At 44.2% G+C, this 27222-nt stretch overlaps 2 protein-coding genes across 2 annotated transcripts in view; one reads left to right on the top strand and one right to left on the bottom strand.

The window, feature by feature from the left end:
- The window catches only part of eif3hb (eukaryotic translation initiation factor 3, subunit H, b), a 166158-nt gene extending 157025 nt beyond the window's left edge, over positions 1–9133 (bottom strand). The window contains exon 1 of the mRNA XM_073038438.1: positions 8986–9133. Coding sequence (XP_072894539.1) covers positions 8986–9075 — 90 coding nt within the window. The 5' untranslated portion in view covers positions 9076–9133. The remainder of the gene's footprint in view (positions 1–8985) is intronic.
- Positions 9134–9456: 323 nt separating this feature from the next.
- On the top strand, positions 9457–22578 carry utp23 (UTP23 small subunit processome component). Its single transcript, XM_073038497.1, has 3 exons — positions 9457–9800; positions 10700–10874; positions 21204–22578. The coding sequence occupies exons 1-3, from the start codon at positions 9613–9615 to the stop codon at positions 21573–21575; spliced, it is 735 nt and encodes a 244-aa protein (XP_072894598.1). The 5' UTR covers positions 9457–9612; the 3' UTR covers positions 21576–22578.
- Positions 22579–27222: the final 4644 nt, after the last annotated feature.

The following is a 27222-nucleotide window of genomic DNA, read 5'->3' as shown; positions in this document are numbered from 1 at the left end:
CCCATTCCTCCCTCCCACATACCCACATACACAGACAGGCCTCCAATCTCCAATAGAACTGCTCTAGGACTCAATGGCCAAATGGCCACCTTCTAATATTGTTATTAAATACACACACTATGCAGTTCCTCAGATAACAGAAAGTCAATGCTCTCATGCTGAAACATGTACGACCTTTAGTCTTTGGGTGATAAGTGCTGCAACACACACCCCACAGGAATCAACCACCGTTAAGTATTATAAAAGGGAAAGCTGAGGGGTAAGTGAGAAGATGCATATTCCATACCTTCTCATCTCCAGGATGTGAAATCCTATCCACCAAAAACTATCTGCATGTTATCATTTCAGAGGATCTGTCCTTGGCCCAGCACCAAGTGCAATTATGAAGAAAGCACAGCATTACCTCTCGTTCCTTCGAAGGTTGCAAAGATTCTGCATGACATCTAAAACTCAGACAATCTTCCACAGATGTGTGCAGAATATGGCCTGGTATAAAAACACCAATGCCCTTGAAAGCAAAATCCTACAAACAGTAGTCGATACAGCCGAGTCCATCATGGGTAAAGCCCTTCTCATCTACACAGAGCAGCATCCATCATCAAGGACCCCCACCACTTTGGTCATGCTCCCTCCAGGAGCTTCAGAACCCATACCACCAGGTTCAGGAACAATTACTGCCCCTCAACCATCAGGCTCTTGACCAGTGGGGATAACTTCACTCACCCCATCACTGAACTGTTACCACAACCTGAGGACTCACTTTCAAGGACTCTTCCTCCCATTTTCTCAATATTTATTGTTGATTTATTATTATTTTTTTTGTATGTAACTCCCCCCTCACCAGGCCTGTATGCAAACATGCCTCATTAACCAACTCTGCTAACAGCCACAAGTCTGCACAGTGAGAAGGCCACCTTTCATAAACAACATACGCCTAGGATCGTTATGATTTGGAGTTCAACCATAGAAATGTTGAGACATTTTGATTAGAGAAACCTCAATTTGAGCGAATGCTGTATAGATACTACCCTTACATAATTGTCGGTCAGCAAGAAATAACAGATCGTACACTGCATGAAATTATAAAGAAAATTTACAAATTTCAGCTTAATCGAAGTCAGTCAGAAAAAGGAAAAAAATAAAAGGGCCCATTAGTTAACCCAGTCCAAATACGCATATTAAGTTGGAGCTCATCTTGAAGTTGTCGTTTTTCTCACACATTGGACCCACGGTCAGCGTGAGAGCATGCAACAGCTTCTGAATGCTACTCGAAAACCATCCTGAACAAATGGGTGCTCTCTCGGGAGTATTGGCCCTTCGTCCTTAGAGCCATTCATCTGCACAAAGCACTTCATGCAAGAGGGATGCTCCTTCCCACAGCATCTTCAGCCATCTTCCCTCCTGTCCTCTCTGCTGTTCCCACAAAAAAAACCACAAACACCACCAGTGTCCATCACAAATCTCCCTGTGCCCATCTCTCCCTGGAACCTTCACCCAATTCCATCATCTTGAATGGCTGACACAACATTCCCAAATTGAACATCAAAGCCCCTTATCTTTAGCCAAAACCAAAACATCCTTCCAGCAGGACAAACTGCTTTTGTAGCTGCTGAAATAAAATATCTACAGCATAACAGTAGAAATCTTAACCAGAGCATTACTTGTATTTGCAGTTTGTCTTTTGCACATTTGTTGTTTGTCCATTATGTAGGGTATGGTCTTTCATTGGGTTCATTACGTTTCTTGGATTTACTGAGAATGCCCGCAAGAAAGCAAATCTCAGTGTTGCATATGGTGACATACATGTACTTTGATAACATGTTTGGTTTGAACTTTGGTGTATGGATTCCTACCTTGAACAGTCTGAGTCAAGTTGCCTGTCAGTGTAATTACACTGTTCTGGACTTGGGATTGCTGGATGCTAACAAGAGATGTCTTCATCAAATATCTCTTACACCAGGGGATCCCAGCCTCTTTTATGCTATGGATCCCTACCATTTACAGGGGTTTGAGGACCCCAGGCTGGGAACCCCTGCCTTGCACCAATGAGCACAAGTAGGGAAACTACTAATACCAATGTTTCATTACTGAACATATTGGCCACATCTGTGGCAGCCAAGATAATTCAAGAAACTGACAAAATATAGTATCTTCAATTGTCTAAAATTAATGGCTTTATTGAAATTATTTAAAATGGTGCCTACACATTACATAAATCTAAAGCTAAAAGATTGAAAGTGCTATTAAATGGAAAGACACCAGTAGCTAGGAGGCAGCCCGTGAAGAGGAGGAAATCCAACCCGCTTGCTACTACCACACAACAATCCTTTTCAGGATTAGACCTTGCTGGTCTATGTAGATGTTCTAAACAAATAACAAAACTGTGATTCTAATCACAAACAAGAGAAAATCTGCAGATGTTGGAAATCCAAGCAACACACACAAAATGCTGGAGGAACTCTGGAAATGCCCGAGGATGACACTCTGACAAATGATGAGGATTTTGATTTTCAGACTCCATCCAGGCAGACAATAGGGGTGCAGACTGATTACAGGGACAGCGAAACACAAACTGACCCATACTCTCCAGAATATGTTGTGCGTCCTGGATCAGCTCCTGAGCTCCTCACACTTGCTGCATTGAAATTTGGTGAGTCGTATGTAAACGTGGAAGAATATTTAGTAAGTTATTAATCTAATGACACTTAAGGAATGCTCAAAAGTGATCAATTATGGAGTACTCCATGCTCTACTTTGACTTGCAATTAAAATAAAATTAATAAAAATAGAAACATAGAAAACCTACAACACAAGAGGACATGAGTTGAGAGTTAGGGGGCAAAAGTTTAAGGGTAACATGAGGGGGAACTTCTTTACTCAGAAAGTGGTGGCTGTGTGGAACGGGCTTCCGGTAGAAGTGGTGGAGGCGGGTTCAGTATTGTCATTTAAAGTAAAATTGGATAGGTATATGGACAGGAAAGGAATGGAGGGTTATGGGCTGAGTGCAGATTGGTGGGACTAGGTGAGAGTAAGCGTTCGGCATGGACTAGAAGGGCCGAGATGGCCTGTTTCCGTGCTGTAATTGTTATATGGTTAACTCAGCAGGCCAAGCAGCATCTATGGAAAAGAGTACAGTCGATATTTCAGGTCAAGACCCTTCGATCAGTTTAAGGTCAAGACTCTGAATGGACTACTCAAGGTCCAGTCTTCATTTCATGGTTGCTCTGGTAGTGTGCTTTAGGTCGTTGCGCTGCTGAAAGATGAACTTCCTCCCCAGTTTAAGCTTTCTGGCAGTGGCATGTTTTTATCCAGGATCTCTCTGTACTTAGCAGCATTCATCTTCCCATCAGTCCTGACCAGATTTCCAGTCCCTGCTGCTGAAAAGTATCCCTAGCATGATGCTTTCTCCTCCATACTTTAAAGTAGTACCTAGCTGATGCACGGTATTGGATTTACGCCATTTGTACCACTTAGTGCAGAGGCCAAAATGTTCCACTTTAGTCTTGTCCGATCACCAGACCTTCCGATCTTTACAGAATCTTCTAAGTGATGCTTGTCAAAGTCTTTATGGGCAAAGATACGCTTTTCTATTTAGTCATGGCTTCTTCCTTGCTACTCTTCCATAAATATCTGTTTTGTACAATGCCTTAGATTGTGGGGCCATAAACGTCACCTCCAGTTGCAGCCACTGACTTCTGCAGCTCACTCTGAGGCACAGTCACCTCTTACAACTGCCATTCTTCTCCGTAGGGGAATGTGTCCAGAAAGGAAAGGGACAGTTGAACCAGGGAGTCAGAGACAGAGTGGTCCCAGCGGAAACCCGAAAGGCATGAGAGGGGAAGATCTTACTGGTGGTGGGATCACAGTAGTGGATATGTCCAACAGTGGGTCACAGTGGGCAGTTTTCAACATAGTGCAGGTTCCACCTTCACACAGTGTATGCCCTGGACAACAACTGAAGCTGACTAATGGAAGCTTGAAAGAAGCTAATGGCCTAATGAGGCTAGTAAAGACAAGAGTTATGAGTGCAATACATCACAGGGACATCTCTCCTTACCAACATTATCAGCAGCCCCACAAACCAGAAGGTAATGCAGCCGGTTAGAAAGCTCTAAAAATGCAAGATTGTTGCTGTGACACCACTCAACTAGCTGATCTATCTCACTCCTGTACGTCCTCTTGCCACCATCTGAAATTCTGCCAACAATAGTTGTATTAACAGCAAATTTATAGATGGCATTTAAGCCATGCCTAGCCACACAGTCATGGGTGTAGAGAGAGGAGAGCAGTGGGCTAAGCAGGCACCTCTGAGCTGTGCCAGCAAAGTTGAGGTGTTATTTCCAATCTGCACAGATTGGTCTTCAGGTTAGGAAGTCAAGGATCCAGTTGCAGAGGGGTTTATAGAGGCCCAGGTTCTGGAGCTTTTCGATCAGAACGGTAGGAATGATTGTGCTAAATACGGAGCTGTAGTCAATAAACAGCATCCTGACATAGGCATGTGTATTGACCAGGTGATCCAAGACCATGTGAAGAGCCAATGAAATCACATCCACCATGGACCTGTTGTGGCACAGGCAAACTGCAGTGGGTCCAGGACCTTGCTGAGACAGGAGTTAATTCGAACCATAACCAACCTCTCAAAGCACTTCAGCACTGTAGATGCAAGTGCTACTGGATGATAGCACCCTGCTCTTCTTGGGTACTGGTATAATTGTTGCCTTTTGAAGCAGCTGAGAATTCCGACTGTTACAAGGAGAGACTGAAAATGTCTTTGAAGTTAGTTGGCATAGATTTTCACAGCCCTACCAAGTACTCTATTTGGACCCGTCACCTTGCAAGGTTTCACCCTCTTGAAAGACAGTCTGATGTCGGTCTCTGAGACAGAGACCACAGGATCACCAGGTGCTGCAGGGATCCAACTACCTCCCCCAACTATGAAAACATTAAGGAACCATCTGGAGCATTACAAGACCATACGACATAGCAGCAGAATTAGGCCTTTCAGTCCATCGAGTGTGCTCCATCATTCCATCATGGCTGATCTCAGATCCCACTTAACCCCTTCTCACCATATCTTCTGATGCCCTGACCAATTAGGAAACAATCAATTTCCACCTGAAATATACTCCACCGCAGCCTGTGGCAAAGGACTCCATAGATTCATCACTCTCTGGGTAAAAATATTTCCTCCTTACCTCCATTCTAAAGGGTCACCCCTCAATTTTGAGGCTGTGCCCTCTAGTTCTGGATACCCCCACTAGAGGAAACATCCTCTCCACATCCACCCTATCTAGTCCTTTCAATATTCAGTAAGTTTCAAATGAGATCGCCCGCATTCTTCTGAATTCCAGTGAGTACAGGCGCAAAGCTGCCAAACGCTCCTCACGCGTTAACCCCTTCATTCCCTGAATCATCTTCATGAACCTCCTCTTGACTCTCTCCAATAGCAACACATCCTTTCTGAGATATGGAGCCCAAAACTGTTGACAATACTTCAAGTTTGGGCTGACTAGTGTTTTATAAAGCCTCAATATCATCCCCTTACATTTATATTCTATTCCCCTTGAAATAAATGCCAACATTGCATTTGCCTTCTTTACCACAGACTCAACCTGTAAATTAACCTTCTGGAAGTCTTGCACGAAGACTCCCCAATTCCCTCTGCACCTCTGATGTTTGAACATTCTCCCGATTCAGTGCATTATCATACATTTCCCAACACTGTATTCCATCTACCACTTTTTTGCCCATTCTTCCAATTTGTCTAAGTTCTGCTGCAATCACATTGCTTCCTCAGCACCGCCTACCCCTCCACCTATCTTCGTATCATATGCAAACTTTGCCACAAAGCCATCAATTCCATTATCCAAATCACTGACAAGCAATGTGAAAAGTAGCAGTCCCAATACTGACCCCTGAGGAACACGTCTGGGCACTGGCAGCCAATCAAAAAAGGACCCATTTTTCTAATTCGCTGCCTCCTGCCTGTCAGCCATTCATCTATCCATTCCAGTATCCTTCCTGTAATACCATAGGGTTTTATCTTGTTAAGCAGCCTCATATGAGGCTCCTTATCGAATGCGTTCTGAAAATCTAAATAAATGACATCCACTGCCTTTTTGTCCCCCCGGCTTGTTACTTCCTTGAAGAACTCTAACAGATTTATCAGGCAAGAAAACCATGCTGACTTTGACTTATTTTTTCATTAGTCTTCAAGTACCCCAAAATCTCATCCTTAATAATGGATTCCAACACTTTCCCAACCACTGAGGTTAGTCTAACTGGCCTATAATTTCCTTTCTTTTGCCTTCCTCCGTTCTTAAAAGAGTGGAGTGACATTGGAAATCTTCCAGTCCTCTGGGACCATGCCAGAATCAAGTGATTCTTGAAAGATCAAGACCAATGCATCTGTTATCTCTTCAGCAACATCTCTCAGGACTCTGGAATGTAGTCCATCTGGTCCAGGTGAGTTATCAACCTTAAGACCTTTCAGTTTGCCTAGCATGTTTTCCTTTGTAATAGCAATGACACTCACAAACCTATGGCACACTGCTAGCGTCTTCCACAATGAGGACTGATGCAAAGTACCCATTAGAATCATCCACCATTTCTTTGTCCCCATTACAATCTCATCAGCATCATTTTCCAGTGATCCAATATCAATTCTCACCTCCTTTTACTCCTAATATAACTGGAAAAGCTGTTAGTATCCTGCTGTATATTATTGGCTAGTTTACTCTCACATTTCATCTTTTCCCTTCTCATAGCTTCTTTAGATAGATAGATAGATAGATAGATAGATACTTTATTCATCCCCATGGGGAAATTCAACATTTTTTCCAATGTCCCATACACTTGTTGTAGCAAAAACTCATTACATACAATACTTAACTCAGTAATAATATGATATGCATCTAAATCACTAACTCAAAAAGCATTAATAATAGCTTTAAAAAAAAAAAAGTTCTTAAGTCCTGGCAGTTGAATTGTAAAGCCTAATGGCATTGGGGAGTATTGACCTCTTCATCCTGTCTGAGGAGCATTGCATCGTCAGTAACCTGTCGCTGAAACTGCTTCTCTGTCTCTGGATGGTGCCATGTAGAGGATGTTCAGAGTTATCCATAATTGACCGTAGCCTACTCAGCGCCCTTCGCTCAGCTACCGATGTTAAACTCTCCAGTACTTTGCCCACGACAGAGCCCGCCTTCCTTATCAGCTTATTAAGACGTGAGGCGTCCTTCTTCTTAATGCTTCCTCCCCAACACGCCACCACAAAGAAGAGGGCGCTCTCAACAACTGACCTATAGAACATCTTCAGCATCTCACTGCAGACATTGAATGACGCCAACCTTCTAAGGAAGTACAGTCGACTCTGTGCCTTCCTGCACAAGGCATCTGTGTTGGCAGTCCAGTCTAGCTTCTCGTCCAACTGTACTCCCAGATACTTGTAGGTCTTAACCTGCTCCACACATTCTCCATTAATGATCACTGGCTCCATATGAGGCCTAGATCTCCTAAAGTCCACCACCATCTCCTTGGTCTTGGTGACATTGAGACGCAGGTAGTTTGAGTTGCACCATATCACAAAGTCCTGTATCAGTTTCCTATACTCCTCCTCCTGTCCATTCCTGACACACCCCACTATGGCCGTGTCATCAGCGAACTTCTGCACATGGCAGGACTCCGAGTTATATTGGAAGTCAGATGTGTACAGGGTGAACAGGACCGGAGAGAGTACGGTTCCCTGTGGCGCTCCTGTGCTGCTGACCACTGTGTCAGACCTACAGTCTCCCAACCGCACATACTGAGGTCTATCTGTCAAGTAGTCCACTATCCAATCCACCATGTGAGAGTTGCTTTTTGTTGGATTTTGAAAGCTTCCCAATCATCCAACTTCCCACGCACTTTTGCTACCATTATGGTCTCCTTAAATAAAAATGGACACCTTCCCTGAGTGAGGAGTCTAAAATCCCAATCACACCCTCAGAAAAAAGGGCTGGATCAGGATTTGGCTGAGAATAGAAATTCTCAGAGGATGGTGATTTATTATCCCTATCCTCCAGAGCTGTAGGGAGTCAGTGATCAAAAGTAGAAAAATAAAAATTTGATTCTCAGGAAAATTAAGTGGAGTGGGGTCATGACTGGAAAATGAAGATGAGGTAGATAAGCCATGGTTTTGATGAATCAGGAGAGCAGACTGGAAAGGTCAAAGTTAGTATTCTTGACGAAGGGTCCTGAAGAAGGGTCTTGGCTCGAAACGTCAACAGTGCTTCTCCTTATAGATGCTGCCTGGCCTGCTGTGTTCCACCAGCAGTTTGTGTGTGAAGTTAGTATTCTTGTTCCTTTTCCAAAGTCAAACTAGAATATATTGTCACACACACAATGCTGGAGCAACTCAGCAGGTCAGGCAGCATCTGGAGGAAAATCAACAACTGATAATAGTGATAATAATTAGCCCAACTCTGATAAATGTTCCTGACTTACTGAGTTCCTCCAGTATATATTGTGTGTGTTGCTCTTGATTGTCATATGCACAAGTGTAATGACAAACTTTCTTGGAGCAGCATCACAAGCACAGAGCATCAAATCATCAGCAAACACAAAAAAAAACATGTAAATTAAACATAAAGTATACACAACTTTCACAAGCAAATATATTTAGATCAAATAAAGTCCAGTTGACTGCAAAGTGGACAGTGTTCATAGTGTTGGTAAACGGTTGAGATTAGGGTCTTGTCAAAAGGGAGGAATTCAGCCTCCTGCCCGATGGTACCTGTGAGACGAGTCTCCCTGAGTTTGTGTACAGCGACAACAGCAGACGCCGCACGTGTAAGGCCACCAGTACCGGGCACCAAGCATCAGGCCATCGCTCACACACGCTACACGCCTGCTCCCTTTATAGCCGGACTCCAGGCGGCTGAACCTTCGGCTGGCTCCCTTTTATTCCCCGAGGTTCGCGTCCCCGGCCTTGACATCGTTACTTACGAGTCCGTCGATCTGAACCTGCTTGACTGGGGAGTCGAGCCCCGATGCCGCTGCAGCCGCCGCACTCCCCGCTTCCCTCCGCGCCGCCATCCTGCTGGTGAAAGGAGCGGAAACGAGTGGGTGGCACAACTGCGTCCGCTGGATGCACCGAACGGGGAAAAAATGTCCGCCGCAAACAGGTGAATCTTCAACGGAATCTTTCCTTTTTATCTCAAATTATGAGACAAAAGAACATTCATAATACTTGGTACAATCACATATACAAGGTATAGAGTTTAATCCGGCAAGTGACTTAACTATTCAGCTTCTTTTAGTTATTTGCATCCTTCTTTTAAATGAAAGGTGTATTTTGTAATATGTCACTGTTTTCGTTCACTCCTAATACTTACAAAGACTAAGGATGATGTATTTTATGAACTTTTTTTGCTTGTTTCTAAAAGACAGACTGTCCTGACCTTCGGAACTAGGGAATGGTTAGCGGTTGCACCTGGCAACCACGTGGTTCCGGCAATGCCAATTCCTGGAGCAGTAACGCTGGAGTTGAGGTGGTCTCTGTTACAGTTTTCTTTCAATTTTGTTTTTATTTACGCAAATACATTACCTACGCAACTTTCCTAACTATAGAAGATGAAAATTAAACGACAGAAAACCGCAAGAAAACTTATTTCGTTTTATAAACATAACTATGGCTTCCGAGAACCTTTCCAGATCCTTTTTGACGGGACTTTTTGTCAAGCCGCGCTGAAAAATAAAATTCAGATCAAAGAACAGATACCCAAGTATCTGATGGGAGAGGTACAGCTGTGCACGACTTCGTAAGTGTTTTCGTCAAATTGCATATTATTTTAACTCGGTAATGTATAGTCATCTTGTTTTAGGGCATCACCGTCATATGTGACGTGAAAATTCAGCTGCAGCAGTGCAAAGACAGAAAGTAACTATAATTTACTACATGAATATTGCAAACTAAAGGAATAGTGTTCATGGACTTTTCAGAAATCTGACGGTGGGGGGGGGGGGAGAATCTGTTCCAGAATTGTGGGCCTTCAGCCTCCTCTACCTCCTCGCTGATGGTAGTAACGAGAAGAGGGATGGTGAGAACCTTTAGCAATGAATGCCGCCTTCTTGAGGTACCGCAACTTGTAGATGTCCTCAGTGGTGGGAAGGGTTTTACTGTGATGCACCTGACCGTGTCTGTGACCCTGTACAACCTCTTATGATCCTGTGTATTAGAGGATGGGTGGCGGCATGGAGATGCCTGCAGGTCACCTTTGGGCAAGGTGTAGCACCTGCTTAGCACCCCACTCCCACCCCGGGGTCAAGGTCACGTGAAGCCCCATGGGAGCAGGTGGTGCGTATCACAGGTCCTGGCTATGTGATCGCTGATGCCAGGCAGACAATCTCTGAAGAGTATTGATAGTGGCTCGGAGTCACCTGTAAAGACACTGCCCAGAAGAAGGCAATGGCAAACCACTTCCGTAGAAAGATGTGCCAAGAACAGTCATGGTCATGAGACCATGATCATCCACGTCATTCGATGCAGCACGTAATGATGGTGATGATTTAGAGACTTCACAACAGGCTGCAACGCAACCTGTCTGAGTACTCTCTGCTGTATATTTATAGAGATTTGCAAGAGTGTTTGGTGACATACCAAATCTTATTAGTTCAATAAGAGTAAAATGAACTAATGTGTTTCTTTTTAATTCTCCAGTTGTGTCCTGAAAGAGCTGGAATCTCTTGGGAAGGAATTATATGGTGCCAAATTGATAGCTCAACGATTTCAAGTTAGAAACTGCAGTCATTTCAAAAACCCTGAAAGTGCCTCAGCTTGTCTTTTGTCGATGGTTAAAGACAATAATCCTCATCACTACTTTGTGGCCACGCAGGTAACTCTTAGAGAACTTTGGCATTTCTTTTATTATTTTTGCTTTGAAATTTGGATTTGGACCATTGCTGAACCAATTAAAGTGCTTTGTGAAGATTTACTTAACTTTGAGCATCAGTTTTTATTTAGTTCTTTTTATTTAGAGATACAGCACATTAACAGGCCCTTCTGGCCCATGTTGCCAAATTACACTTGTATGTGACCAATTAATCTGTACGGTTTCTGAATGTGGGAAGAAGCTGGAGTGTCTTGAGAGCCCCACACAGTCACGGAAAGAACATGCAGCAGCAGAATTGAACCTGTGTCATTGGCACTGTAGATAGATAGATAGATAGATACTTTATTCATCCCCATGGGGAAATTCAACTTTTTTTCCAATGTCCCATACACTTGTTGTAGCAAAACTAATTACATACACTACTTAACTCAGTAAAAAAATATGATATGCATCTAAATCACCGTATGCCAACTACTACGATACTATGCCACAACCCAGTCTTTACCCCCATAGTTTTTGATGAGACAGTTCCGGGTCAAACCCAGCCACAATGAGGAGATTTTGTTCATTCAACTTCAGTTGCTTTAATCAGCCTGTAAGTCATGCGTGATGGTCAGCAGCTTCATTTATAGGCAGTTGCGATCAGTTTGTAACGTATCTAATTAATTCATTTATAACACGGTACAATCATCTCACTTTGGGGTCAATGTCACTGCTTGGAATCACTGTATTTGTCACCGTGGAGTGGAGAGCAAGTTTGTAAATCTAGCAGGAGCAAAGAATGTTGGGAATGGTGAGGGTGAAGAGGCATGGGAGGATTGCTGGACAAGCTCTGAGACACCGGGCAAGGTCAGTTGATTCTAAACAATTGGTTTATTCATCATTACAGAATGTTTCTCTGGTGATTTCTGCTCCCTCCCTCTCCCTTCCCCTTTTCCAAAACCATGATTCCCCTCTTCCTGCCCTCTTCGTGTTTTCAGTCCACAATAGAGACCCGTATTAGAATCAGGTTTATCATCAGAATCATGTTTATATCACTCACATATGTCATGAAGTCTGCTTTGTTTTTTTGCAGCAGCAGCAGTACAGTGAAATGCATACAATTAGTATAGTACTATGCAAAAAATCTTAGGCATCCTAGTTTACATATGTATGTCCTTAAGACTTTTGACGTGTATGACGTAAAATTTATTGTTTAATTTTAGTCGGGTCTGCTGTATCTGGGATTGCAACTTTTCTTTTCCTTCTACAACCATGCTTGAGGCAAGTCACTTGCTTGGAAATGCAGCAAATGGAGAAGTGGCTTTACTTGTTTCATTGTACAACAGGTCAATGAATCTTATTACTCACTGTTTCTAAAAACACTGGCACGTCCACAAACTACTTCAGTTGAAGGGGCTTGCAGCTAGAATTTCATGGTCCACTTTGTGGATCAAATTTCATAGTTTCATCAATCAGCACTTCTGGCACTGTCTTAAACAAGAAATTAGTTGACAGTTTAACTAACCAAAAAAAAAATCATTATTCCTAATGCCACATTTGTTTTTTCATTGTGGCTATCTCTATGTAGACACACTGATTTGTCCTCGCCAGTTCATATTAAATAATATTATAACTTAGAAGTCATTCACATAAATTCCTAAGGTGGCAGCAACCATTTTACGTGTCACACTTAAAAACTGCAATCTCTCTGTGAGACTTACTTAAACACCATCACCCCTACTGGGGCATAGGCTGCAGTCAGTAGCTCACCAGAGTTACCTGCCCTGCGTCAGCCCTTCATGTTGTTCATTTTTCATTTTTAGAATCTTTTTATTGGTACGTAATCATCAACAGCTATAAAATTATACAAAGTTTTAACAGATTAATACGTATACAATTAATAAAGCTGAAGAGAAGAAAAAAACTGATCTTGAAATATAAAAATGGAAAAAAATTTTATATATAGAAAAAAGAAGGAAAAAAAGAACCCCATCTAACTAAGAAAAAAAAACCCACTAACTATTAAAAAAAACCATTAGGAATCAACCCCCCGGAGCAATACGTTTGACCATCATCTAAATATATTTTTAAAAAGTCATCAACCATCATTTCAAATTTATATAAAAAAAATAAAATTGGAAGGAAACCATATAACTTAATTCAAATTAAATGATGATATTTGGCAAAAAACCCCATCTTCTCTCAAAATCAAATCGAGGATCAAAAGTTCTACTAATTTTTTCCAAACTAAGACATAACATCACTGGAGAAAACCATTCAATTAATGTAGGGGAAGAAATATCTTTCCATTTTAATAAAATAGCTCTTCTTGCCAGCAGTGTAGCAAATGCAATTACATGTTGGTCTGAAGATGAGATGAGATGAGGGTCCAGATTTCTTTTGGAGCTTCTGAGAGTGGCTATAATTATATCTGATCCGACTGAATAAAGTTGAAATTTCAAGTTTAAATCGGAAAAGGGAGAGATTAAAGGCGGACAAGAAGCGGCTAGTCTTACATGTCCGAAACCAGGAGGCGGAGTTCCCTTCATGTTGTTAACAGGTCTGGCCCATTTTCTTGGTATATACTTCCTCTCCCAGGTATGAGGTCTTTGGGCTTCTGTTGGCCTTTTGGGTTGCACTGTGGCGACCCACTTCCCAGCGCACTCGAACCAGCTCACAAAGTGGCGTGCGCCGGCATTGAGGCCAGTCCCAAAAAGGGCGCCAGGCCTTTTTCACCGGCAAGGGGGAAAGCCCGCGCATGGGACGGGACTGTGAATATGCGCCCCCTACAGCATTCCCGCCCAGAGAGGGCGGGAACAGGAAGGCTTTAAAGCGAGGCCGCGAAGTTTGAATAAATCTCTTGCAACTGCAACTCACCGACTGCGTGTCGTTATTTCAGCGCTGTGTGTAGCACACCGCTACATTTGGTGACCCTGATGGCCCAAACGATATTTGGACCGGAGATGAACAACGCCACATCTGTTCATGCGGTTTCGTTAAAACTGCCAAGCTTCTGGACTCTGCGACCTCACCTATGGTTCCAGCAGGCAGAAGCCCAATTCCACATTCGACAGATAACCTCGGATGCCACACGTTACAACTACGTGGTGAGCTCCCTCGACCAGGAGACAGCCGCCCAGGTTGAGGAGTTCATGCAGTCGCCCCTGGAGGACGGCAAATACACAGAATTCAAAGCCTTGCTCATAAGGACTTTCAGACTCTTACGGCGCGAGCGAGCTGCCCGCTTACTGCACCTGGATGGTTTGGGAGACAGGCCACCGTCGGCTTTGATGAAGGAGATGCTGTCCCTGGCTGGAGGACACAAGCCCTGCCTCATGTTTGAGCAGGCGTTCCTAGAGCAGCTGCCCGAGGACATATGCCTGCTGCTGTCCGACGCGGATTTCAGCGACCCCTGGAAGGTGGCAGCCCGGGCAGACGTGCTGTGGAAAGCCAAGAAGGAGAGGGGGGCGTCTGTCACACAGATCACCAAGCCACGCTCCCAGCAGCAGACCAGACCAGGCCCGGCTGCAGAGCCCACTAACCCCAGAGGCAGGGGTGAAGAGACCAACGAACAATGGTGCTTCTACCACCAGCAGTGGGGCGCAGAAGCCCGCTGCTGTAGCCTGCCCTGCAAGTTCCCGGGAAATGCCAGGGCCAGCCGCTGCTGATGGCTATGGCGACTGGCCATCGGGATAGCCTCCTTTATGTCTGGGACAAGCAGTTGGGATGCTGCTTTTTGGTCGACACCGGAGCCGAGATCAGCATCTTACCTCCGACGAGTTACGACACCCGCAGCAGAGAACCGGGTCCCACCCTGAGGGCCGCGAACAGCAGCACAGTAAGGACCTACGGCACTGCTTACTGGCCGCCGTAGCCCAACCGCTCCTGAGGGCGGATTTTTTGCGGGCTCACAGCCTACTGATCGACCTGCAAGGGAAGAGACTGGTCCACGCCGAGACCTTTCAAACGTTCTCCCTGGGTGAAGCCCAGTTGCCAGCCCCACATCTAGACTCCATCACGCTGTCCGACAACGACTTCACCAGGGTCCTGGCGGATTTCCCATCAGTTCTGGCACCGCAGTTCAAGGCAGCCATGCCCAGATACGGCGTACAGCACCACATCCCGACACAGGGACTACCCCTCCACGCCCATGCTCGAAGGCTTCCCCTAGACAAGCTCCGACTGGCGAAGGAGGAGTTCAAGAGGATGGAGGAATTGGGGATCATACAGCGGTCCGACAGCCCATGAGCCTCCCCCCTGCACATGGTGCCCAAAGCAACAGGGGGCTGGAGACCATGCAGCGACTACCGCAGGCTGAACGAGGCTACAACACCGGACCGCTACCCTGTGCCACACATTCAAGACTTTGCAGCAAACCTGCACGGCGCACGGATCTTCTCCAAGGTAGACCTTGTCCGGGGATACCGTCAAATCCCGATGCATCCGGACGACGTCCCCAAAACGGCACTCATCACCCCGTTCGGCCTTTTCGAGTTCCTCCGCATGCCGTTTGGCCTGAAGAATGCCACACACACATTCCAGCGGTTAATGGACGCGGTGGGACGCGACCTGGACTTCGCTTTCATCTATTTGGACGACATCCTCATAGCCAGCAGTAGTCGTCAGGAGCATCTGTCCCACTTCCGTCAACTCTACGCCCGACTGAGTGAATACGGCCTGACAATCAACCCGGCCAAATGCCAGTTCAGGCTCGTCACCATCGACTTCCTGGGCCACAGGATTACTAAAGATGGGGCAACCCCTCTGCCCGCCAAGGTAGACGTGGTCCGCCACATCCCCCGACCCAACACAATCAAGGGCCTGCAGGAATTTGTGGGTATGGTGAATTTCTACCACCGCTTCTTCCCCTCAGCAGCCCGAATCATGCGCCCCTTGTTCGCCCTGATGTCGGGTAAGGGCAAGGACATTACCTGGGACGAAGAGTCCGCAGCCGCTTTCGTTAAAACCAGAGAAGCCTTGGCGAATGCCGCGATGCTAGTGCACCCCAGAACGGACATCCCTCCCGCCCTCACAGTGGACGCATCCAACATGGCAGTCGGTGGAGTGCTGGAACAACTCATCGAGGGGCGCTGGCAACCCCTGGTGTTTTTCAGCAAACACCTACGACCACCCAAGCTCAAATACAGTGCTTTCGACCGGGAACTGTTGGCGCTATATCTGGCAATCCGGCATTTCAGGTACTTCTTAGAAGGTAGGCCCTTCACCGCATTCACGGACCACAAACCGCTTACCTTTGCATTCATGAAAGCGTCCGACCCCTGGTCGTCCCGCCAGCAGCGACATCTGTCCTACATCTCTGAATACACGACGGATGTCCGGCATGTCTTGGGAAAGGACAATGTCGTGGCAGACGCTCTCTCCAGACCTAACATCCAAGCCCTGTCCCAGGGGTAGACTATGAAGCGCTGGCAGAGGCGCAGCAGGCAGACGAGGAGATCCCTAGTTACAAAACTGCAGTCTCTGGTTTGCAGCTCCAGGACCTCCCCGTAGGCCCAGGTGAGAGGACCCTACTCTGCGATGTCACCACCGGCCAACCCCGCCCCATCGTCCCAGCAGCCTGGCGGTGGCACGGTTTCAACTCCATTCACAACTTAGTGCACCCCTCCATCAGGTCAACCATCTGGATGGTAGCCAACAGGTTCGTTTGGCACGGACTCCACAAGCAGGTCAGTGAATGGGCCAAAACATGCATGCACTGCCAAACAGCCAAGGTGCAGCGGCACACCAAAGCCCTGCCGCAGCAGTTCCACCCCACCCGCCAGCGTTTCGACCACATTCATGTGGATATCGTGGGCCCCCTGCCAGTGTCGCGAGGAGCACGGCACCTCCTGACTGTCGTAGACCGGTTCACGAGATGGCCAGAGGCAGTCTCGCTCACCGACACCACCTCCGAATCTTGCGCCCGGGCACTGATTGCCATCTGGGTATCTTGCTTTGGTGTACCGGCCCACATTACCTCCGACAGAGGCACCCAGTTCACCACCAGCCTGTGGTCAGCTATGGCCAGCCTTTTGGGGACACAGCTGCACCACACAACTGCCTACCACCCACAGTCGAACAGACTAGTGGAGCGTTTCCACCATCACCTGAAGTCGGCTCTCATGGCCCACCTCACAGGGCCTAACTGGGTGGACGAGCTTCTCTGAGTCCTGCTCGGAATCCGCATGGCGCCCAAAGAGGATCTGCACACCTTGTCGACTGAGTTGGTGTACGGCGCACCCCTGGTCGTCCAGGGGAGTTCATACCAGCCCCAAGGGGTCAAGAGGAGGAACCCGCAGCAGTCCTGGACAGACTACGCGAGAGGCTCGGTAACCTGGCCCCCATACCCACTTCACAGCGTGGGCAGAACCCGACCTGCGTACCCAAACACCTGCAGAACTGTAAGTTTGTTTTTGTACGACGGGGCGGACACTGGACACCTCTACAACGGTCCTACAAGGGGTCGTTTACGGTGATCAGAAACAACGGGTCCACATTCGTGCTGGAAATTGGGGGGAGAGAGGAGGTTTTCACAGTGGACCGACTCAAACCGGCCCATGTGGACTTGGCGCAGCCGATCGAGATTCAGGCACCGCGGCGCAGAGGCAGACCCACTTCCCAACGCAGTCGAACCGGCTCACAAAGTGGCGCGCGCCGGCATTGAGGCCGGTCCCAAAAAGGGCACCAGGCCTTCTTCACCAGCAAGGGGGAAAGCCCACGCGCAGGACGGGACTGTGAATATGTGCCCCCTACAGCATTCCCGCCCGGAGAGGGCGGGAACAGGAAGGCTTTAAAGCGAGGCTGCGAAGTTTGAATAAATCTCTTTTGCAACTGCAACTCACCGACTGCGTGTCGTTATTTCAGCGCTGTGTGTAGCACACCGCTACAGCACTGGGTTTTTATGGGATGGTGTTGCTAGCCCAGAACCCAACGCTCCTCCCTTTGCAGCTGGGCTTGGGACTTTCCATGGTGGAGTTCTATGAGTTCTTTGTAGAAATTAATTGCACTGTAAACAGAAACAAATAATATTTGTAACTTGATAAGCGATATCGATCGAGTGAACAACCAGAAAATTTACAAGGGCAGAAATGGCTGTAACAAGAATCACCCTGTGTAAAAATAATCAGAGAGGCACAGAAAGACCCGCTAGAATTCCCTGATCTTCTATGGACAGTCAATAGAGAGAAAAGGTATTACCCGGGTAAAGAGTCTATGCTAGCCAGGCTTTCCTTATGGTCCCAATCTCCACATTTCCCTGTGGCCCTCCTCGTCTGCGATGGTTGCTGGAGAGTTATTAACCTTATGTATTTGGAGCTCCTGACTCTTAATAGTGTACTTCGTTCGTTAAACTGGTGGATCTCCATCCCATTGGCTCAGGGTCACCTTTTCATAGAAAGGGACTTTGCCTTCTCCACCATCAACACTGCATTCAACCGCATCTCTTCATTTCATGCACGTCTGCTCACACACCCCATCCTCCCGCCAACTTCTGGTTCTAGTTCACAGTTACAATCAATGTTTCATGGTTGTGCCCCCCCCCCAGGCTTTCAACTCTGACTGGCTCAAATCAGTTAAACTAGGCGACCCAGCTTCTGAGGCTACATCCGCACTAGTCCGGATAATTTTGAAAACGCCAGTTTCGCGTAAAAATGATAGGTGTCCACACCAAGCGTTTTTAAAAGTACCTCCATCCGCATTAAAACGGGTATTTGGGCGAATCTCCTCCTACTGGGCATGCGCAGGACACATCTACAGAAAACAAGCGACATGTTTGGTGTTGAATCTCACTGTGAAAATGCACATTTCTGCAGTTACAAGCTAGAAAAACTTAAAGGAAATTGCCGAACGACGGACAGCTGTTGGCTCTCGCGCAGGGGGACTTAAAACTAAAAAAAAACAAATACTGGAGTGTATGGAGGCAACCGATAAGGAGTTCACGGACAGTATGACCTGGCTGATGAAGAACATTGAAAAACTGACTAACTCTGTTGCCTTGATAAAGCCCCTTGTTAAATGTATAAAACGTGTCTGCATCACTGTTATCTTGTACTTCCATACAATGTTACATTAGGCTGTTACACATCATTGTCAGAGAAGTACTTGCATAAATAGGTAAACCACCTTCATACGAGCAAGGACAGAAAACAGGGAAAAGTGAGTATACTTATTTATTCAGTAAGTTATGGGTCAAAGTGTTTGGTGAGTACATTTCTAACTCTGCATTTCTGGCTTAGAGAAAATTAGAAGTCGAACCTTTATTTGATTTTGAGAAGAGTTGGGGCTCATTTGCTTCTTGTTATCATTTCAGTTTGATAGATTTCCTCCACGATCTAAGTGTAAATATTTTTTGATATATCTTTCTTGTTGGCGGTTTGATGTTTATTTTTAGCTTACTGTATGACGCATGGCTCCGTGGTTGTTCCCCCAATGGGTTTCTTTTTTTTTCCTCACTTTTCTTGCTTAGTAGGGTTTTTTATTCACAAGAATTTTCAATCTTTATTTTTCTTATCATGATATTTCCACCTCCATCATTTGCTTTATCTCTAAGTTTGGTCAGTTTCCTCTCTTCCGACTGACCAGTCCCAGGAATCAGTTTATAGTGAACCTTCAATGTAGTCCCTCTGAGACACGGGCACTGCGATGTTCACTTTCTATTAGGCATCCCTTTGTATCCCTTTGAATTTCTTTGTTTCACACTATTTGAAAAACTATTCTCTTTTGTATTCTCTTGCCAAGATGGAAAACTTCCAATCTTCCCATCTATCTGTAATCTCTGAGATTCATCTTTTCTCCAGACATTTTTCTCCACTTGGCTTTCCACCATCTGCAATGAGGATATATTACATCCTGTTTTTCCATGCATCCATTAATATCAGTTGTAAATGATTGAAGCCAGGTGTTGATGCTATGATACCACACCAGCCATGCCAACCTGAAAATTACATTTATTCTTCCTCTGGTTTTCACTGTTATCCCCAACCCCATTTTGAGCAATAACCTCTCAAATTTTCTAAGCTCCTTGCTACCATGTCATAAATAATTATAACAGATTCAAACTTAATAACATGGTGTTCTGGTTTCCCATTCTCTCTACATTTGGTTTATATTTTTTTGTCTTCTAATCTTAGGGGACCATACTAAATTACAGATTTATCAAAACCAATGCATTTACTTTCTCTAAACCACATAATTTTAAAGTAGTATGATGTAAGGCATGAGACCTGGGAACTTTTAGCATTTAGTTCCCTAATTCTTCACTATGGCATTACTATTTCCAAGATATTTTTGAAGACTTCTATCATTATCATTTCTCTTTCTTCTCCGTGTAGTGTTAATTTAGCATTGCTTATTTTATATAAATAACTTAAAGCTCCAACAATCTGTTTTGTTATCTTCTTAATTTTCATATTTTTATTTGTTTTCCTTCAAGCCATGTTGAACTACTTTTGTTCAAGCATTTTTATTCCATTAGCAATTGTATATTAATTAAACATTTTGAATTACAGTATTTCTTTGAAAATTTGCTCTAGCTTACCTGCCTTATCTTTTCATAGCACAGTACAAACCCTTTAGCTCACAATGTTGTGCCAGCCTTTTAACTCACTCTTAGATTGTGCCATGGTAGCGTGACAGTTAGCACAATGCTATCACAGCTCGGGACATTCCAGAGTTCGGAATTCTGGCCCCGATCTGTAAGGATTCTGGGTATGTCCTCCTCGTGGAATGTATGAGTTTTCCCCAGGTGCTCCAGTTTCCTCCCGCAGTTCAAAGACGTACATGGTGGGTTAATTGATCATTGCAAAAATTGTCCTGTGATTAGGTTAGGATTAATCAGGTTTGTTGAGGTTTGCTGTGGTAGTGTGGCTCAAAGGGCCAGACTAAAAATAACATAAAATAATCCTATCCTCTCACAAGGCCCTCCATTTTTCTATCATCCATGTGCCTGTCTAAGTGGCTCTTAAATGTCCCAAATGTATTTCCCTCAATCACCACCCCTGCACCTGCCACTCTCTGTGTAAAAACACGCCTCCAATCATCTTAAAATTATGTGGTCTCATTTCCACCCTGGGGAAAAGTCTCTGGCTGTCCACTCTATCAATGCCTCTTATCATCTTGTGCACCTCTATTGTCAAGTCTCTTCAAAATAGTTTCTCAAATTGCCTTGGCTCACATTACTGTTGTTCAGACTTAATCTCCTTGTTTTAAATTCTGGTAATCGCTCTTCCTGATACTTCCTTGATATCACTGTGCCAGTTTCCAACAACTTCTGGTACAAGTATTGTCTCATTTGATGGATAAGACAAAGATATTCTTATAATGATCATTGTCATTATTTTAATTCTTTCACAGGATCCACAGTTAACAATGAAAATTAAGAATTTGCCAGGAGTCCCTCTGCTGTACATTATACAGAACACTATAGTCTTGGAGAAGCCTTCTTCCAAATCAATCGCAGAGCTACCTTCACTGCACAGTCAGCAGTTTGTCCCTGTACACCAGCAGCAGACTATCCAACATTTGAAAGAACAGCAGGGCCTTGTGAAGGAATCTGAACCCCAGCTGAAGAAACGCAAAAGAAAAGGAGGCCCTAATCCGCTCAGTTGTCTTAAAAAGAAAGTGAAACCACCACAACAGCCAGCTAATGAGAAAAAGAAAAGGAGATCGAGGAAGAGAAGGAGAACAGCTCAATCAAGCAACAGCGGAGTAGAAATTTCTGTGTAACTGTGAAGTTTTTATGAACATTGGTCATAAAGTTTGTATGGATGTTGGTCGATGTGTTTTACAGTGTCATTTTTCCATATCATTTGGGTTGGAGATTTTCAGTTCGCAACAAGTTCAGATCACAACTTTACTATAAAACCTAATACAAAAAAAAAATTTTGAATTATATCTGTAGAAAAATAGGTTGGACAAAAATGTTGTTACATTTGGCTTTGTAATTTCATACGAACCACTGCCTAACTGCTGATGGTCTGCAATTCATTTGCAGCATATAAAGTAATTATTAATACAATGTTATAATGCTTTGCTGTAATGGATATCTCAACATTGGATATCTCAAATTTTCTTGAAGTATTAAATGTGAACTCTCTATCTGGTTTATCATGAAGTAACAACAAGGTACTTTCTGGTAGTAAAATTGCTATAGTTGAAAATATAAGACTGCCTCTAATACCATTTAGAATATCTCCTTCACTAAATATATTTGAAGATATTTTCATAAATGAACTAACCAGCTGTCATGATTACATAATGGAGACCACTCCTCCCCTCTAATATGCTGAAGGGTCTCGGGCCGAAATGTTGACTGTACTCTTTTCCATAGATGCTGCCTGCTGAGTTCATCCAGCATATTTTATATGTGTATTGCTCCCCTCTGATAGTCTTGTTTGATTTTATTGTAGCCTTAACTCTGCATTCTCACCTACCTGCATTGACCTTTCACCCCCTTATCAGGGATCTATCTGATTATGTATTGAAATGTTCGAAGACTCTTTGCACTGTCCTTTGAGGAAGGGCATTCCAAGGACATGATAGGTTGATGTGAGGATGAGTTTTTATCAAAAATATAGCTAATTAGAGTCTTGTAGTAGAAATAGGTGAACTCTTGCCTCTGTGTCATAAAGGTCATGACTACAAAGCACCACTAGAACTTGCAAATGAAGAGGTTAGAGAGTCATAAACAATTTCAAATTAGTGGAATCAATAAAATCTTTCTTGATACTGAAGGGCTTGTTCTTCAGTCTCTGAACAGACACAAATATGGATGGCAAAATACCTTGGCTTCTGAAATTTCCACACTCACCGGATACTTTAAGCATAATGTGTTCCTACAAACTTTATTTTGATCATTGTGGCCATTTCATATTGCAGAAGATGAGGATGAATTATTTTATAGTCAATTTGTTCCATCTTTTAAGATCCAAAGAAGGCCAGGTGTCCTTCACTCCTCACTTTACTACAGTCCTCTATGGCTGAATGGTGCATTCCAAAAAAATCGGTGCAAATTAGGCCATTCAGCCCATCGAGTCTGCTCTACCACTCAGTGATTTTTTTTATTTATTTAGCAATACAGCATGGAGTAGACATTTTCCGGCCCTTCGTGCCATGCTACACCAGCACCCCACAACTCCGATTAATCGTAAACTAATCATGGGACAGTTTGCAATGACCAGTTAGAATATCCAGTACGTCTTTGGACTGTGGGAGGAAACTGAAGCACTGGTAGTGGGGGTATGGGGGGGGAACCATACATTCCAGGGGAAGCTTGTGCAGACAATCCTTACAGTGTGGCATCAGAAGTGAATTCCAAACTCAGGAACACCCCAAGTTGTGATAATGCTACGCTGATGGGGCGCCCTTTATTCTCCCTCTCAATTCCATTCTCCTGCCTTCACCCTTATTAATCAAGAATATATATTCCTCTGTTTTAAATATACCCAGTGATTTGGCCACCACAACCATCTGTGGCAATGAATTCACAGTTTCACCACCCTCTGGCTAAAATTCTTCCTCAAAGGTCCCGTCCCGTCCCCCCCATGTTAGGGTTCATTCTAGAGTCATTACGTTATGGACAGTATAGCATTACCAGTTTTCAGCCCGTAAAGTGTTTGTGGGAGGGAGTGTTGAGTGGATTCATTTCAGCATATTGTACAAAGGATGTGTTGCGTTTCTACTGATACAGTTCCTCAGAAGTATTCCCTCCAAAGCTTCTTTGTAGTTCCCACGTAGCAGGCAAAGGGACAACAGGCAGTTCAAAGATCTTTTAAAGCTGAAATAGTGAGAGCTCTATGTCTGCAAGGTCCTGTTAGAATAAAGGGCAGGGCTGGTAGTAGGAATTCTAGATGATGAAAAATATTGAGGCTCTGGTCAGGAAAAAGGAGGTATGGGTCAGGTACAAGAAGCCTGGATCAAGTGAATCCCTGGAGGAGATACGGGACTATGATCAGGAAGAAAATCAGGAGGGAAAGAAAGTGGTCAATGAGGTAACATTTGAAGAGAAGAATAAGGATAAATCTAAAGGTAAATACAGGACTGTACAAGTTGCCACTAAACTGGTAGCTAGCGAATATTGTGCCTATTTTAATAAATTGGGGAACTATAGACCAGTAAATGTAACATACAGTTGCAAGAAAAAGTTTGTGAACCCTTTGCAATTACCTTGTTTTCTGCATTAATTACTCATAAAATGTGGTCTCATCTTCATCTAAGTCACAGTAATAGACAAAAACAATCTGCCAAAACTAGTAACAAACAATCGTACTTTCCATATCTTGATTGAACACATTGCTTAATCAGTCAGTCCAGAATGTAAAAAATATGTGAACGCTTGTATTTAATAACAGGTAGAACCCCTTTTAGCAGCAATAACTTCCACCAAACGTTTCCTGTAGCTGCTGATCGGATTTGCAAAACGGCGAGGAGGAATCTTAGGCCATTCCTCCATACAAAACTTTCAGTTCATCCATATTTCTGGGATACCTTGCATTAACAGCCCTCTTCAGGTCATGCCACTGCGTCTCAATTGGGTTAATGTCTGGCAGCAATTCCAAACATTAATCTTTTTACATCAGTCTGCTGGTGATTTTTACTCTTGTTTCAGATCATTGTCTTGTTGCATCATCCAACTTTATTTAAGCTTCAGGTGATGGACTGTTACTCTGACATTCACCTGTAAAATGCCTTGATACAATCTTGAATTCACTGTTGAAACAATTGCAAGCTGTCCAGCAGCCCAAATCATCGCGAGGAAATCTGCAGATGCTGGAAATACAAACAACGCACACAAAGTGCTGGTGGAACACAGCAGGCCAGGCAGAATCTATAAGGAGAAGCACTGTCGACGTTTCGGGCCGAGACCCTTCCACCATAGTTCACAGTTGGGATGAGGTTTTGGTGTTGGTGTGCAGTGCCCTTTTTTCTCCAAACATAGCGGTGTGCATTTCTGCCAAGGAGTTCAACTTTTGTCTCATCTGTCCACAGAACATTGTCCCAGAAGTGTTGTGCTACATCTAGGTGTGTTTTTGTTTTGCAAAATTGAGATGTGCTGCAATCAGTTTTTTGGAGAGCAGAGGTTTCCTCCATGGGGTATTTCCATGCACACCATTCTTGTTCAGTGTTTTTCTTATAGTGGACACATGACTAGGACTTTAACAAGTTCCAAAGATTTCTGCAGGTATTTTACTATTACCCTTGGGTTCTTTTTCACCTTCAGCTTTACAAGTTGTGCTCTTGGTGTCATCTGAGCAGGATGCCCGCTCCTAGTAGCAACAGTACTAAATTTCTTCCATTTGCAGACAATTTCTCTCACTGTGGGCTGATGTACACTCAGGTCTTTTAAAATGCTTTTATAGCCTTTTCCAGCTTCATGCATCTCTACAATTCTTCTTCTAAGGTCCTCTGAAAGTTGCTTTGATCGAGGCATGGTGCACGTAAACAGATCTTTCTAGAGAAGAGCAGGCTCTGACAGTAACCTGACTTTGCATGTCTTTTTTTATATAGGGCAGGGCACCTCTACAACCCATATATCCGATCTCATCACATTCATTGGAACACCTGACTCCAAAAAGCATTTGTAGAAGGCATTACCCCAGAGATTCACACGCTTTTTTGAACTTAAGATTGTGATTGTTTAAATAGTGTACTAAGTATTGATGAAACTTAGTTATTTCTGTGTTATTAGTTCAGGCAGATTAAACACAATCTATTATTCTGATTTAGATGAAGATTAGATTAGACCACATTTTATGAATAATTAATGCTGAAAACCAGGTAACTGCAAAAGGTTCACAAACTTTTTCTTGTAACTGTATATGGTAGGTAAGTTATTGAAAAAGGTTCTGAGAGATCAGATACAGAACACAGCACATAGAAAACCTACAGCACAATACAGGCTATTCAGCCCACAATGCTGTGCTGAACATGTGCTTACTTTAGAATTACCCATAGCCCTCTATCCTCCACCACAGTCGCTGGCAGCCCATTCCACACACTCACCACTCTCTGCGTAAAAAAACTTATCCCTGACATCCCCTACGTACCTATTTCCAAGCATATTAAAACTATGCTCTCTTGTGTTAGTCATTTCAGCCCTAGGAAAAAAGCCTCTGACTATCCACATGATCAATGCCTCTCATCATCTTATACACCTCTATCAGATCACCTCTCATCCTCCGTCACTCCAAGGAGAAAAGGCCAAGTTCAATCAACCTATTCTCATAAGGTATGCTCCCCAATCCTGGCAAATTCCATGTAAATCTCTTCTGCACCCTTTGTATAGTTTCCACATCCTTCCTGTAGTGAGGTGAGCACAGTACTCCAACTGGGGTCTGAGCAGGATCCTATACAGCTGTAACATTACCTCTTGGCTCTTGAACTCATCCCACGACTGATGAAGGCCAATGCACTGTATGCATTCTTAACCACACAGTCAACCTGCGCAGCAGCTTTGAGTGTCCTATGGACATGGACTTCCAGATCCCTGTGGTCCTCCACACTGCCAAGAGTCTACCATCATATTTGACATACCAAAATGAACCACCTCACACTTATCTGAGTTGAACTCCACCTGCCACTTCTCAGCCCAGTTTTGCATCCTATCAATGTCCCACTAACACCTCTGACCACACTATCCACAACAGCCCCAACCTTTGTGTCATCAGCAAATTTACTAACCCATCCCTCCACTTCCTCATCCAGGTCATTTATAAAAATTACGAAGAGTAAGGGTCCCAAAACAGATCCCTCAGGCACACCACTGGTGACTGACCTCCATGCAGAATATGACCTGTCTACAACCACTCTTTGCCTTTTGTGGGCAAGCCAATTTTGGATCCACAAAGCAAAGTCTCCTTGGATCCCATGTCTCCTTACTTTCTCAATTAAGCCTTACATGGGCTACCTTATCAAATGCCTTGATGAAATCCATATACACTACATCTACTGCTCTTCCTTCATCAATGTGTTTAGTCACACCCTCAAAAAATTCAATCAGGCTCGTAAGGCACTACCTGCCCTTGACGAAGCCATGCTGACTACTCCTAATCATATGTCTCTCTAAATGCTCATAAATCCTGCCTCTCAGGATCTTCTCCATCAACTGAAGTAAGACTCATTGGTCTATAATTTCCTGGGCTATCTCTACTCCCTTTCTTGAATAAGGGAACCTCTCCTGTCCACAATGATAATGCAAAGGTCATTGCCAGAGGATCAGCAATATCCTCCCTCACCTCCCACTGTAGCCTGGGGTATATTTCATCTGGTCCCAGTGACTTATCCAACTTGATGCTTTCCAAAAGCTTCAGCACATCCTCTTTCTTAATGTCTATATGCACAAGCTTTATAGTCTGCTGTAAGTCATCCCTACAAT

Source organism: Hemitrygon akajei, chromosome 1, assembly GCF_048418815.1.
Source record: "Hemitrygon akajei chromosome 1, sHemAka1.3, whole genome shotgun sequence".
Lineage (NCBI taxonomy): Eukaryota > Metazoa > Chordata > Chondrichthyes > Myliobatiformes > Dasyatidae > Hemitrygon > Hemitrygon akajei.
The sequence above is the reverse complement of the archived record's forward strand: the minus strand, read 5'-3'. Positions and strand labels throughout refer to the sequence as shown.